This window comes from Talpa occidentalis, unplaced genomic scaffold (assembly GCF_014898055.3).
Source record: "Talpa occidentalis isolate TD23 unplaced genomic scaffold, MPIMG_talOcc4v2.1 talOcc4.3, whole genome shotgun sequence".
Lineage (NCBI taxonomy): Eukaryota > Metazoa > Chordata > Mammalia > Eulipotyphla > Talpidae > Talpa > Talpa occidentalis.
In genome coordinates, this window is record NW_023603184.1 from 25,451,261 (window position 1) to 25,466,577 (window position 15,317).

A 15,317-nucleotide genomic window follows, 5' to 3' on the forward strand; every position below is an offset into this window, starting at 1 on the left:
GCGGCAGGAGAGGTCTGCGCGCCATATGGGACCCTCCTCCGGTGGCTGGGGAGCAGCCGGGGATCGAACCGGCGCCACAGTGGCTGCGGGCAGCTTCGCAACCCAGCGCTCAACCGCTGCGCCACCGGGGAGGCCCCATATCTACCATTTCTACCTGATGACTCCCAAATCTCTGTCTTTGGTGCAGACATCTGACATGGGTAAACAGTCAATGGCTGAGTGCAGTGGTTGCAGGATGTTGGTCTGAGACCTAATCTTCAAATGTACACAGTGCAGCCAACACATGACCCCAGGAGTTCCCAAGTCAGCAAATAAGACACAAAATATGTTCAGCCAAATTATCTATGAAAACCCTTAGGAAGGTGTCACATCAAGGACCAACACTGTCTTTCCATTAAAATTAATACAGTTTTTCCCTCAGATTTTTAAAACATTTCTTTCTGGGGGTTGAATACCAGAAGAAATATTTGCCTTAATTTTTAAAAGAAAAAAAAAAGGCATATTAAATATAAGAGTCACACCTGGCACAACAGATAGAAACTTACCCTTTGATCTTTTCCAGGTGAACATGCTCACTATGTGAAAAGGCAAATGAAACAGCCTGTACCTTCTGAACTGTTTATCTTTTTGGCGAACAGCACAGATTTGTACTTGCCAAGGCAATTCTTACATGAAGCAACTCCCCCACATATAGCAGGAATGTGGCTCCATACTGTATACAAGTGTAATGTGGGTGGGAGTATGTGCAACACCTTCAGATTCATGGGCTCTCCTCCAGCTCCCACTTTTCACCTACTGTCTCTGCTGTTCCAAATTTAGCTCTGCAACTCCCTCTTTCAGGAGGCTTCCCTCTTCCTCAGCCTAAAGTTTCCCCACAGACGTCTCTCCGTCTGGATCTTGGTGTACAACAAGGCATCTGTGATTTATTTGTGCCTCTTTCTCCTGCACTAGACCACGAGCTCCTTGAATGGAAGAACCATGTCTTATTTGCCTCTGTTTCCCCTGGAGCAGCACAAGGCTTGGTGCATAGCAGGCTCCAGATGGGTATTTACAAAAATGGATGAGTAAGGACAAAGCAAACACTCTTGGCAAGCTGCAACAGAACGAAAGTCAGTGAGCAAGTTGGGGTAGGCCCAAACATGGGACTACCCTTAGCAGCCAAGGGCTCTTCTGGCCCATGTGTGTGAACCTTTGTGATTCCATCCTCCCTGCACATGGCAGCAGTTTCTGAATGAGATGGGATCTGCTGGATGAAGCCCTAAGTATGGAGTCTGATTAAAGAATCCCTGGAAGTAAAACCAACCTGAAAGCCCATCTGAATTTGAGATAGAATAGAAAGGCAGGGTGAGGTAGAAGGAAAGGCCTTCCAGAAGAGTGGCTCCCAGCCAGCCTCAATTCAGAAAACAAGATGCCTGTCAACTTTCACCAACTGCAGCAGTTCCAGCTCCAAAGACACCGGGATAGCCAGTGGGGTAACTGTGAGGGTGGCCCAGGTCTTCAGCATCAGGAATACTAAGCCTGACCAAGAAACCAATGTGATTCTCATAACAGGTCAGTGCTGGACATGGCCAAGAAGTAGGTGAAATATTCTTTCACCCCTTTCCCACCAGTCTCCTCTTTCCACACAAACCCAGGGTCTGTGGCCAAGTGATGGCCAGGTGGCCCTCAGGAAAAAGGAAATCATGTTAAATGTATTGGTACCACTGTGTTAATGATATTATGCAGAAACCTGATAATGCTTCTCTTGAAGAAATAAGTTTCTAATGCTGGCATTTCAGGTTGTCGTAAGGCCAAGATTCTACTGATCCTTAAGGGATTGTCTATTCTATCTAAAAGTAAAGTGGGTCTATCCTTCCCATGAAGGACTGATCAAGTTCCCACAGGGTGCTAAATGAAGCCTGCCTCTACCCATGAAGGTCCAACCCAGTCAACATGTTCAGTACACAGCATTTGGGACACAAACGCTCACCATCCCAGCCATGTTTAAGAATCCTAATCCTGTAATAGCACAATAACCTCACCTTCATCTAACTCATGTTACCACCTAGTAAGTGTTCAGTGCTTCAGAGCTGGGAAAGCAGTACGGTGTGAGCCACAACTACAACCTGCTGTTTCACCCTCCACTGAAGAAAGCCACTGTGCCTGGCTACAAAACACTGGTGGGACATGTGTTACCTGCTCTGAGACTTGCGGTGACCACGCATGTCCTTCTTGGGTCTCCGGGTGACTGGTGGGGCTGGGGTGGAGGGCAGAGGGGGTGGAGCAGCAGGTGTGGGTGAAGGAGGTAGACCATTGCTTGGCTTACTCTTGGGGTTCTTGTCAGCCTCATATTCAAAGGTGCGCTTGGGTTTGGGGACAGGGTTCACAGCGGGATCAGGGGAGCCCTTTGATGGCAGCAGCTGAGAGTTAGGGCTACTTCCAGGGGTCCCAGGCTTGGTAGAGCCACTGTTTTCCCTCTCTGGGGGTGGGCCTGCCTCCCCCCCAACTCCAGCCACTCCTATCGCCCGGCTGCCAGCGCTCACACCCGCAGTCCCTGTCAGTTCCTCCAAGGTGCCCAAGGTCCCAGGCTTCCTTCTCCCTCGGTCCACACTGTAGCAGCTACTGGGGAGTTGGGGGAGTCCCCGGCCTGGCTGCTCCTTCAGGGCCTGTTCGATTTTCTGGATCCGACTCAGCACGGCTGAGCTCTCTTTCCTGCTGCCATGCCCTCTGAGGAAGGCGCTGGGCTCACTCCGGCTTGGCCGTTTCTCCAGCCGGTACAAAGAGTCCCGGACAGGGAGTGCCTCTCCCTCTTCCTCGGTCTCAGGGTAGGAACACTCAGAGAAGGTCCTGCTCATCCTCCGGGGGCCCTTGAAATCAAAGGTTTTTTCTGAGCCGCAGGGGGACGGCACCACACTAGGACAGCCCACGCTGGGGCAGCCCTCACTGACTGCCCACTCGCCCCCGGAGCCCTCCCATTTCTCCCCACACATGCTCATCCTGGGTGGAGCCTCTCGGCGACCTTCCCATGCTGAAATCTTCTCCCGGATGCCCAGGCTATGGGCACGGGTACCAGAGCGGCTCAGAAAGACGCTCCGTGGGCCAGCCGCTGGTCCCAGGAATGGAGTGCTCTGGGCAAGGGGGAGGCAAGCAGCTACTCCCTCTACATTCTGGGCTGCCCCTTGGACGTTCTCCTTCTGGTCCTCTTTCTTGCACGCTGAAGGGCTTCCGTCCAAATAACTGAAGCCGGTGGACTTGAGGGGACAGATGGGTGGTGAAGTGCCTGGGGAGGCAGCTTGAGGATTTGGGGGTAAAGGCTCACAGGGGTGCCAGTCTTTGAGGAGCAGTCGGGAGCTGGAGCGGCTTGGGTACCTGCAGGCTGACGTTTCACTGTCACTGAGTGGGTAGATGGGACTCCTCGGTGGGGAGAGAACTGGAGGTGGAGAGACTGACTGAGACCTAGGAGAAAACAGAAAAAAAAAAGGAGGAGAAGAGAAAATGGCAGTGAGTGCCCTGAAAAACAGAGACATCGTTTTTATTCTTAGAGAGCTCAGTATCACTTCTTGTAGGACCCTCCAGTTAAAAGTACTCTATTCAAGTGGTGCACCCCCAAAGCTGTCCTCAAGGAAAGAAACAACTCCTTATCCACAGCAGGTCAGATTCAGTGGACCTCGCTACCAGTCCACCCCAGAGACCCGGCTGCTCCTCAAGAACTGCTCTGTCTGGAACAGAAGTCAGTTCTGTGACAGGCTAGAGCATCCAAAGAGCTTACAACTGTCAACTAGAGAACATATGACCTGTGGTTTAACAAAAGGCTCTCGGGAGGTGGGAGGGAGCATATATTTGTAGCATTTGCCAAGTTCCATGGTATAAATATTCCCATTATGGCTGATTTCAAGCTACCAATGTGATGTCATTGAATATGGAGTTGGGAGGAAATACTACAATGATCAGCTCTCATGAGCTCAGACAAAAGCAGCTGCAGCAGGGCCTCCCTGGTAGCACAAGGGGTTAAGACACAACCTATGGGGCCTCCCCGGTGGCGCAGTGGTTGAGCGCTGGGTTGCAAAGCTGCCTGCAACCTCTGCCGCGCCAGTTCGATCCCCAGCTGCTCCCCGGCCACTGGAGGAGGGTCCCACATGGCGTGCAGACCTCTCCTGCTGCCCGCTGCTCCCCTCAGCAGTGTACTTCGGTCCTTCTGCCTGCTCTGCTCCCCGCTCTGACTCTGGTGAATTCTCTCACCCTCCCGTGCTTCTGACTGTACCCAGTGCTTGTATGTATAAATAAATAAATAAATCTAAAAAAAAAAAAAAAAAAAAAAAAAAGACACAACCTATGAAGCTATCAGCAGCCACTGCAGTACGAATTTGATCCCCAGCCAGGGAAAAGATCCACACGGCGCAGCAGACTTCTCCCGACTCGTCCACTGCTCCCCTCAGCAGTGTTTCAGTCGGTCTGCCTATTTTGTTCCCCACTCTGGCTCTGGTGAATCCTCTCACTCTTCAGACCTCTGGCTGTACCCCAGTTCTTGTATGCATTAGTGGATAAAATCTTTAAAAAAAAAAAAAAAGCAGCTACAGCAACCACCGCAACCAACTCCTGAAGTAGTCCCCAAAATACCCTTTAGCCCTCTTATCTATCTTAACAAGTCCCTATCTCCCCTAAGACTTACACTGCCAGACACAAGCTACTGCTCCTCAGATTGGGTCTCAATCAGAATTTGGATCTCTGAAGGTCTCACAAGGATCAGAATGATCCCTTCAAGAAAGAGTCCTTTCCACTCTCTCAATGCAGAGGCTAATGGGGAGGGGGAACAACTCCTTCAGCAGCTCTACCTCCAACAGTGGCCTCTCATCAAAGAAGTCCCAGCCAATTATGAGCCTTAGCAAATAACTGATTCCAGCATGCTTTGGGTTCTAAATATATATACATATACATATTGGGTTGTCGGAAAAGTCATGACACATTTTTTTGTTTGAAAAACACAAAAAATACATCATGACTTTTCCAACAACCCAATATATATATATAGATATCTATATATCTATATCTATATATACTCATTTAATCTACAAAAACTCTTTAAGGTTATTATTGTTTGTTATTATCCTCATTTTACAAATGAAAAACACTGAGATATAGGAAAGTTACATATCTCATCCAAGGTCACTCTGCTATAAGTGGTGGAGCCAGGACATGCATTGACACTACACTGTGCTGCCTCTCTAAAGAGGAAGCAGTGATCTCCACCATCTTTGCAAACCACCTAGGTGTCCCAGACATAACTCTGCAGAACCCCCTTTACACACACACACAATACTGGGCACAGCCCTGTCTCCAATGTTGCATTTGTAAGTACCAAGAGAGCTCCTGGTCTTCCCTACTAGACCATAACTCACCACAGGTTGACAGATACACACTCAGTACCTGGAAAATGCTCAGGGAACACTGAACAAACAAAGGAGGGGAAAGGTCAAAGTGAGCTTATTGAAGAGAACCATAAGCATAATTCTTCTTAGTACACTTTTCTAGTGCCTACTATCACTCTCAGATTCTTAACAGTTTTAGTTCAGAAACAATTGGGTTTTGCCAACACTGCATGCTACAAAGGCCTCGCTGACCCTAATGCCATGGCCCTCAAAACTGGGCGGTCCAGCCTCACAGGTTCCAGAGTGCCATGCCATCCAAGGAAGGCAGCCAGCTGCCCCTGAGCCAGGCTTCTGTCACTGCTTGCTCACACACACAACATTGGAGCTCCAGTGACTCAGGGATTGGCTGACAATTCCCTGTTGGGTCATAGCCTCTGGCTGCCCCCGACCAACAGGAAACCTCTACATGCTTAAGTTGTTTTTAAAAGGGCAAGTCAAACAAGAACCATTCCACATGTACATGGGCACAGATGAGAGAAATCCGGTGCCCAGCCAAGCTGGTGACCAAAGAGTCTCTGCTCAGCGAGGAAGTATGAAGTGAATAAACCTCAGTTCTCCTTAGAGTAGACAGCAGCAAGGCAATGCACCAGGCTTGCACCTGGGAGATCCCAGCTACTCACAAGCTAGAGGGGCCTTGGGTCATTTATTTCACCAAAGCATGGATGCAAAGGGTCATCTGTCCAGTTCAGTAAGCCAAAGAATGTCTAAGCTATACAAAGAATTCTATGTTTCATTTCTTCTTCGTTGGAGGTAGGGTAAGATGACCATATCTTTGTTTATTCATTCAACAAATACTTAGTGAGCACCTATTATGTGCTGACAGGTGCTCTAGGTGCTAGATACAAGGATTAACAATAGAGACAAAAATCCATGTCCTCATGAAGCTTAAATTGTAGAAGATTGCAGGCACCCAATGAACAGGCACCTTGGAAATAGAGCTAGTGCTACCTAGTGCTATAGCCCCAACAGTCAGTTTCCATCAGTCTTTGCTCCCAAGCTGATCCCAGGAGGATCTATTACCTAGAGAACAGAGAGACTTAAAAAGGAACACAATGGGGGCTAGCAGTTAAGATACGTCTTTCTTTGTTACAGAGTTTATACAGTAGGTGGCAACTCCTTTGACTAGATAGGAGAGAGTACTCTTGGGCTTCAGTTTCATTTTCTAGGTGTTTCCCAGTTCCTCAAACTGAGATTGGGACTAAACATCCACCTGTTTGACAAGGAGGAAATATGGCCAAGAGAATGGCAGTGCCAGGACCCAGGCATTCTGAAGAAGCCAACTATCTGAGCAAAGCCTTATTTTGGGTCTGGCATCCCACTATGCCACTGACAGGCTCCAACTTCCCAAGACAGCTCCTTGCCAACCTTCCCTGAATGCTGGACATGGAAACAAAGCAGCCACCTATTGCCCAAGCCACAGTGAGTTAGCTTGAGACATACCTTGGCTCTTCCACCAATATTTATTGAGCTCTAAATATTTTAGGTATTAATGATCAGCAGATAACTAAAAACAAAGTCTCTCTATACAGGTAACATTCTGGTGGAAGGAGACAGTATGGCTTTATTTGTTTAGAGTTAACAAATAAATCAACTCTGAGAGGGCTCTGGGGTGAATGAAGAATAGAACAGGGTAAAGGGAGAGACATTAACAGTGAGGGTGATCAGTGAAGGCCTCTCAGCCAGGGGGATATGAGAACATAACCTTATAGAAGTAAGCTGTTTATTTTTTTAAAAAAGATTTATTTTTATTTATTTATGCATACAAGAACTGGGGTGTAGGCCAGAGGTGCAGCGGGTAAGAGGATTCACCAGAGACAGAGTAGGGAGCAGAACAGGCAGATCTACTGAAATTCATTGCTAAGGGGAGCAGCAGGTGAGACAGGAGAGGTCTGCTGCACCATGTGGGTCACCTCCCTGGCTGGGGACAGAACTCAGGCCACAGTGGCTGGCGACAGCTTGATAGCACTGAGATGTTTTTAACCCTGCACCACCAGAGAGGCCAAGCAGTTGATTTTTTGAGGGGAGAAATATTCCAGGCAGAAGGGGCAGTTGGTCAAAGGCTTGAGATACAGACTTACTATATTCTGGGAGCAACAAGGAGGCCAGTGTGGCCAGAGCAGAGTATGTAGATGAGGCATAGACAGGAGATTAGTCAGAGAGGCACCAGAGGCCACATCACAGAGGACCCGGTGGACCAATAATAAGACTGACTCATGGAGAGAAAGGAAGCTCTCAAAGGGGTGTGAGCAACAAATGACAGGATTTGATTTCCTATCAAAAAATGAAGCATGCAAGTACGGCAGCAGGGAGATCATTGAAAGGTCAACAATCCAGGCATAAGTTTATGACCATTCAGATTAGCATGGTAGCAGCAGAGTTGGATCTATTTTGAGAGCTGTGCCAATTGGATTTGCAGTTGGACTGGATGAAAGGTATGAAAGACAAAGAGAAGTCAAGACTGTCATCAAGGGCTTTGGCTTTTGCCTGAGCACCTGGTAAAATGGATTTAAGCTAATAAATTTCAATTTTGGAATCATCATTGTTTTATGAATATTATTTAAAACTATCTGACTAAATGAGATCATCTAAGGAGTCAAATGTAGCTAGAGACTGAGGCCTGGGGCACTCCTGTGTTTCAAGGTCAGGTAGAGGAAGGAAAACTAGCAAAACAGGCAATGGCAACTGACTGAGAAGAGACTAGAGTGAGGAAGGAAGAATACAGAGCAATGCCCTGAGACCTTAGAGAAACAGGGAGCAATCAACAGAGTCAAATCTGTTAACTATCGAGTAAGAGAAAGGCTTGAGAAATGATGGCTAAACTTGGCAACACAGAGGTCACTGTGACCTTGAGAACAGAGATTTCACTGGAGAGGTAGGAAGGGAAGCCTGACTGGGAGGAATTCAAGAAAATGGTAAGAGAGGATAGAGACAAGGAGTTCAGGCAAGTCTTTCAAAAGTTTTTCCTAAAAGGAAAACAAGGAAATGAGGTGGTAGTCAGAGAAGACTATGGGGTAATAGGAAGCTTTTGTTGGCTATTTTGAGCCAGGAAATCTTACAGCATGCTTGCATGATGACTGGAATGATCCAAGAGGGAAGAAGAAATTGTCCAGGTAGGATAAGTGGGGTTAAGTACAGGAGCGTTGTTCTCGAGTACGCAATCAAGGGGAAGAGGGTCAGTCCACTGCCTATCTAGAAGGCTTGAGGAACCCCTTTTGCTCCCATTCAGCTGGGCTGAGTGTCTTCTCACACAGTCTCCCCCTATGATGGTCTGAGCTTCTTTCACCGCTGGCTTTTACTTCTACATGTATTTCCAACTCATCCCACAGAGAGAAAAGGCCCAGTTTTGTTCTTTTCTTTCCCCCTCCTTCAAGCATCTGGACCCAACTCTCTCTCCAAACACACTGTCATCAAGAACTACTTGATGACGAGGTCCTATCAATTCTACTTCCTTCACATCTCTTAGATCTATCCCCCTCCCTGCAATGCCCACTGCTGCTGCTACTGCTACTTCCCTGGTTCAGACCTTATCTTTCTCCAGGACTATCAAAACAGTCTCTTAACTTGTCTTTCTGAGTGTAGTCTTAATCTGGGTCCAGCCTACCCTCTCATCTTCTGACTTCTTTCTAAAATGCAAAATTAATCGTGCTTCAAAGTGCAAATCCAGGGCCTCCCTAGTGGTGTAAAGGGTGAAGTCTCAGCACTTTGAAGCTATCTGCAGTCTCTGCAGCATAAGTTCAATCCCTGGCCAGCCAGGGAGGTGACCCACATGGCAGAGCAGACCTCTCCTGTCTCGCCCGCAGCTCCCCTCAGCAGTGTATTTCAGTCAGACTGCCTGCTCTGCTCCCCTCTCTGTGTCTGGTGAATCCTCTCACCCTCGCACGTCTGGCCTGTACCCCAGCTCTTGTATGCATAAATAAATCTTTTTTAATAATAAACTAAAAAAAAAAGAAAGTGCAAATTCGTTGACAGGGTTGACAAGGTACCTCCCAAATCTGGTCCCTACCTATATCTTTTGTCATCTCATACTGTTTTTCTCTATGAAATCCTGTACCCTAACCTTGGCCACATCCAGCTCCCTGCTTTTCACACCTCTCAGCCTTCTCACATTATGTTTCCTTTCACCCCGCCTTCACCCATCTGAAGATGACCTATTTTTAGTGCCTGTACTTTCCCAGAAAATGTATGATGGTAGCATAATGCTTTATTGAAGCCATATTCCCTTCTAGATTCTAAGTGGTCTACCTGAAGGTGATGACAGTCACCTTCTTGATATCCTTTGCTCTTTGCAGTGCCTCTAGAACCATAGTCCCTTCTAGATTCTAAGTGGTCTACCTGAAGGTGATGACAGTCACCTTCTTGATATCCTTTGCTCTTTGCAGTGCCTCTAGAACACAGTAAGAATTAATGTATTTGTGTTGAATGACTAAATGAATGAATAAAACAGAAATGCTTAAAACCTAGGTCTCCTGTCCAGGGCATTGTCCATGGACTTTCTTGTCTCCCTCTTTGAGCCACATGACTTGAAGAACAAAAAATGGTGCACAGGGCACTTTACATGGCCCAACATGGTTGTCAGTCCCCACAACACTCTCCCACCAGGCAAAAATCACATATTAGACCAAAAGTCTAAGGACCTGGGTTCTTCTTAGTCCCAGTTCCATCATGTCCTAGGTGTGCTCATGGGAAGTCACCCAAATGCTCAGAGTTTTAGGTTCTTTATCTATAAAGCTGGGGGAAATACTTGCTGTGAGTATCCTCACATACTAGCTGTGTGAATAAGATGATGCCAGTTTGTAAAGGTGTTTGAACACCATCAACAGTTCCAAGAAGGTAGAGGAAATACAAGAGACGAGTAAACACAAAGCAGTCAAAAAACACCAAAAACTTTGTTCTTACCATCTCTCCCTCTATTCTAAAATCCCAGAGCTTGCCCCTGGGGAGGCAGACAATGTGAAACTGGGCACTTGTGCCATTGCCCTGTCAGCAAGCAGCCAGCTCTGCTGCTCAGCACGGGTATGGATGCCAACACTGCAGCATCTGACCGGCCAAAACCAACATCTACAGGAGAGGGAGTAAGATAAACAGATTAAAAAGGAGAAAGAGAAAAAGAAAGGGGGAGAGTGCAAAGGAATTTTAAAAGAAACAGGATCATAAACATTCAGACACAGGGACAAATATGTAAGACGAGTGAGTAGGACCAAAAGAGCACACACTAAGGTATGGAAAGAGAAAACAATTAAAAAGAAAGAATATGCACACATGCTCGCACACACAGACATATAGAAAGTGAGTTAAAGTGCAAGATAACTGCCTTACCCTCTGGTATTGTTCAGAACATGACCCAATCCTTGAGTTACTGACCTGGTTCATTCTCCAGTAACACAGCAGGAAGGATTTGAGGCCAAAAGATTCCCTGTATATTGTCAAGTGTACCTAGGGACTTTGGGGGAGGGTATCTTTAGTTCCGTGACGACAAGACAGTTTTGATCTCAGCATGTTCTCACTACAGGGCTTCTCATAGTATCATATCAGGAAGAAGAACAAGTTAGGGCCCATTGGAGAACATTCCTGGGAGTCCAGGAAATGACCCCAGATGTACCAAGATGGGCTATGGGTGTATGAAGTGAGACTATCTGAAAGTTAAGGTTATACAAGCCCAGCTTCCAAAATGCTCCTGTCCCTGCTAAGCAGGTGTCCAGCCTGCTGTGAGACTGTGACTTGTAACAAGAAACATATTTGGGCTTCTTGCCATTACTGGCACATAGCTCCTAAAACCCTTGGAATTTTCTAAGAGATGAAAGTTATTAAGGTGTCTTCTTTTTTATACTAATTGGGTTGATTTTAGAAAGCCCCTAAGGAAAGGGGCTGGTAGCCTAAGAAATGAAAGCATGTGATTAGAGGATTAGAACTTTCAGTCCCACCCTCCCAACTATGAAAGGCTGGAGGCTGGACCAATCACCAAAGGCCAAAGATTTAATCAATCCTGTCAATGTGATGAGGCCTCCATGAAAACCCAAAGGAAAGGAGTTGTCTGGGTTGGAGAATACTTGGAGATTTGGGGACATTGCGACACGTGCCTTATGGATCTCTTCCATCCGTTACATCTTAAAGTTATGTTCTTTCATCATAAGCTAGTAACTGGGAAGATGTTTCTTTGAATTCTGTGAGTTGTTTTAGAAAATTAACTGAATCCAAAGGGGACAGAAGTCACAGGAACTTGACTATAGCCAGTCGGTCAAAATTACAAGTAACAACCTAGACTTGTAACTGACGTCTGAGGCCCAAGGAGAGGGTTATTGGAGCCCTCAATCTGTAGCAATTTAGTCAGAAGTACAAGGAACAATAGGAATGGAGGAGCCATCATCTAAAACTGCCCTTAACCTTGGAATCTGATGCTATCTCCTGGTAGGTGATGTCACAGCTAAGTTAAATCGTAGATCACCCAGCTAGTTTCCAGAGAATTGCTTCGTGGTATAGGGGAACTCCCCTCTGCACTTTGGAAGTGAGTCCAAGAACCCAAAATACCTGCTTTCAAATGAAATTAACTGGGAGTTTAGGCATTCCTCATTCTAAAGTTGCTCAACTAAGGTGGACCCTTGTTGGCTCAGTGGGCATCAGCATCCCCTCCACCTCCCGACATACACAGTGACTGCCCAAGCTCAGAAGATGCTTTCACTGTACTCCCTCAAGGCCATACTTGGAATATGCAAGAGGAGCAAAGAGAGGATGTTGCCTGAGTCCAGAAATTTGTTCCCAGTTACTTGGCTCAGTCCAGTAACTCCTGCTGACATCCCATTCTGGGGTAATCCTGATAAAAAGCCAAAGGACTCAAAACTTGGCCTTTCTGCTCCTAAAAAGCAGAAATGGTCTCAAATGGTTGGGATTCCCCCAGCAGAGTCCCAGGTAGCTTCAGCCTCCACATGAGGCTACACCTAGGCTGCCATCTACAGAGACTCTTGATGTCAATCATAGTTCGTCAGGGTAAGTAGAATGGTGGCCAGGGTAAGTAGAATGGCAGAGTAGAATGATCAAATCAGAAACTGAGTCACCTTCTCTCCTCCACAAAACACATCTATGAATCTCTGAAAGCCACCCCTGTCTGCCTTGAAGCTAATTTCTAGGGAAATACAAAGACTTTTAAGCAAATCCTTGGGGTTTGAGGGGCAACCCCAAATTCAATGGGTATAGTCAATGGGTATAGAAGATTTACAATGTAGAAGTCCCCTCTGAGGCAGATAAAAAAATGATACTTGATGGAAATATCCCCAATGCCCCAGTCCAGTAAAATGGAGCTGCAGAATAAACAGAAACAGGCACTATGCAAAGTCAAGAGAGAGAGAAATCTAGTTCCAAAAAATCAAGCCAAAATACTTGTAGTAGTCTTAAAATATGTTCCCCAAATTCTCTGACATAGTTTCCATCAAAATAATCCATTCTCTTGAATGTGGACATGGTGACTGGTTGACTAACGGAATACAAAGGAAATGAATCTAAGTCCTTTTCAGTCCCAGGTCTCAAGAAACCAGCAGCTTCTACTTCCTGCCTCCCATGCTGTCGGTGTTCCCCAACTAAGATCCCAGCTGACTGTCAGCTTCAGCTGTCAGACATACAAGTGAGCAAGCCTTCAGATGACTCCAGCCCCAACCACTGAGTCACCCCCAACTTTCGAGTAACCCCAACTGATGCTGCAAGGAACAGAGACAAGTTTTCCCTGCTGGATCCTACTCAAATTGCAATCTGTGAACAAAATAAATGACTGTTATTGTTTTAAGCCACAAGTTTAGAGTCATTTATTACACAGCAACAAATAAGCTGAGCAATACTGATGACATCATGTTTGGATTCTGGGAAGTATTTCAGGTGGTGGGACTAAGGCCATGGGTGAGACAGGCTCTGCAACACTATCTTTTACCCAAAGCACTACTCTCAGCAGATTTTTATTCTCTTCAAGTTCTTACTCTCTTCCTGAAATCTAAGCACAGGGTTTGTCTCTGTACCCACATTAGCAGTGGGACCCCAAGACCTCTCGAGAGTTTACCCTATCACAAACCAAGACCTTCCTTTGCACAGAAACCTACAACTCAGAGTTGGAATTATAGTTCCATTATGAATTGCTACATGGGCTTTAGCTTCCTTACATATAACATCAAGTGACTCAGTCAAATGAATCCCAAGATGTCTTCCAACTCTAACTTTCCAATAGAATATGTGCTAGTCCTCTAGAGAATTTCAGATCCACCTAAACATCTACCTTATGCGGCTCTACAGAAATCAATTTGGAGGTGCAAGTTGAAGGTTCTAAGAATGACTACAGAGGGGAAGGGAATCTTTTCTAGCTGAGTGGTCAAGAAAAGTACTGGGAGAGAAGTAGCATTTGCCAACTGGGGGTGGATAAAGGCCCAGTTTCCCAAAGTCTTAGCACCCCTGCCCTCCCGAACCAAAGTTCTGGTCATATCAGGGCATCTCCTCCCACTTGGACTCCTAGGCTAGCAATGATGAAAACTCTCAGGTGACTGCCAAATATCTACTGAAAAGTCAGAATAAGAAATGTAGGTGCCATGGTCATTAATCCCAGTTTTAAAATCCTTGGAGAAAGAGACTGGGTCATCCCTCTTTGTTCTCCACTGTCCTCCGCAGGACCAGGTACTTAGGAGGCCAGTATTCCGAGCTCACTGACAGCAACTTCCCAAATTAACTGGTGATTTACTACCCTACTCAGCCAAAGAATATTCTTAGATGTGGTTAGGGATGAAGGCAGTCAGAGTAAGCACCACATGACAATATCTAAATAGTACCTTCAGTCTGGTGGCACACTCTGAGAGAAGAGCATCTGCAGGCACACAGGAGCCTATGACTCCCTACCAAAAGCCAGGTTCCCAGGAGAGAAGAGAGTAAAGTGAGAATGTGGCAGGAAAGAGGCTGGATATGAGAGGCTGGAGAAATGACTTTTTTTTCAGATTTATTTATTTATGCATACAAGAGCTGGGGTACAGGCCAGAGATGCGGGGGGTGAGAGGACTCACCAGAAATGCTTTTTTTGAGGCACAGGAGAGGCTCAGATACTTACAAACACCCATCCTGTTATAGTGACATGCATGCTGGGAAACCAAGGGAAGAACAACCTCTGAAAATATTTAAAACTTGTAGGTAAGCGTTCCAAATAGAAATAGAGGTACCAGCCAGCAGTCCTAATTCTGCTTTGTTATTTGATGTTACTAATGCATCTCCCGCTGCATAGTGAAAGTGAGAAGAAAACAAAAATATTTAAAGGGATTGAGTACTGATGGGTATAGTGATTTTCAATTCAGGTTTAAGTAAGTTATTTCTTTGAAATTAAGGATGAAACTATGCAGTCACATATAATGCTTGTTTTACCATAACAGTGTCACATTTTTTAAAAAAAAAACCTAAATTGGTTCCCAGAAGCAGATAACAAGAAACAAAGACTCTAAGATCTAGACCAGTTTCTGCCTTGGCCACCAACATGCCCCGGAAGACTGAAGTTTTCCACCTGTTTTACCCAAGAGTTATTGCTTCCTACCATTCCCAGTTTCATCCACTTCAGGGAAGCAGGTATGCAAGCAACTCTAGCCCAGGTTGGAAGAGATGTGTAGGCACAGGGCAGGGGAGTACTCTTATTGTTCTTGCTACCACAGAGAGGATATTTAACTTTTTGGTCTAAATTCCAAGCTCTTACATTAAAAAACATCAGATTCTACCAATCTCTGTTTAATTGGCAAAGTCCACTCAGACCATTTCTCCTAGGACTAACCCATGGTGTACAGAACCCCTGCTTCATTTACTCCAGTCACTCCCAGAGACTATATCCTGCACCCATCCTTTCCACCATTATTGGACTCCAGCTGTCAATGAACCAAATGTCTACCATACCTCTAGCCAGAACTGAGGGTG

The 15,317-nt window shown here is 46.0% G+C and overlaps 1 protein-coding gene across 12 annotated transcripts in view; it reads right to left on the reverse strand.

Annotated features, from left to right (window-relative positions):
- Nucleotides 1-15,317, reverse strand: part of DENND2B (DENN domain containing 2B) — a 174,289-nt gene that overhangs the window by 31,700 nt on the left and 127,272 nt on the right. For 10 of the 12 annotated variants that reach the window (XM_054699356.1, XM_054699358.1, XM_054699354.1 and 7 more), the window contains one exon: nucleotides 2,176-3,435. In XM_054699356.1, the coding sequence (XP_054555331.1) occupies nucleotides 2,176-3,435 (1,260 nt within the window). Of the gene's footprint in view, nucleotides 1-2,175; nucleotides 3,436-15,317 lie in introns of those variants that run through there. The other 2 variants (XM_054699362.1, XM_054699363.1) reach the window with 2 other exon arrangements.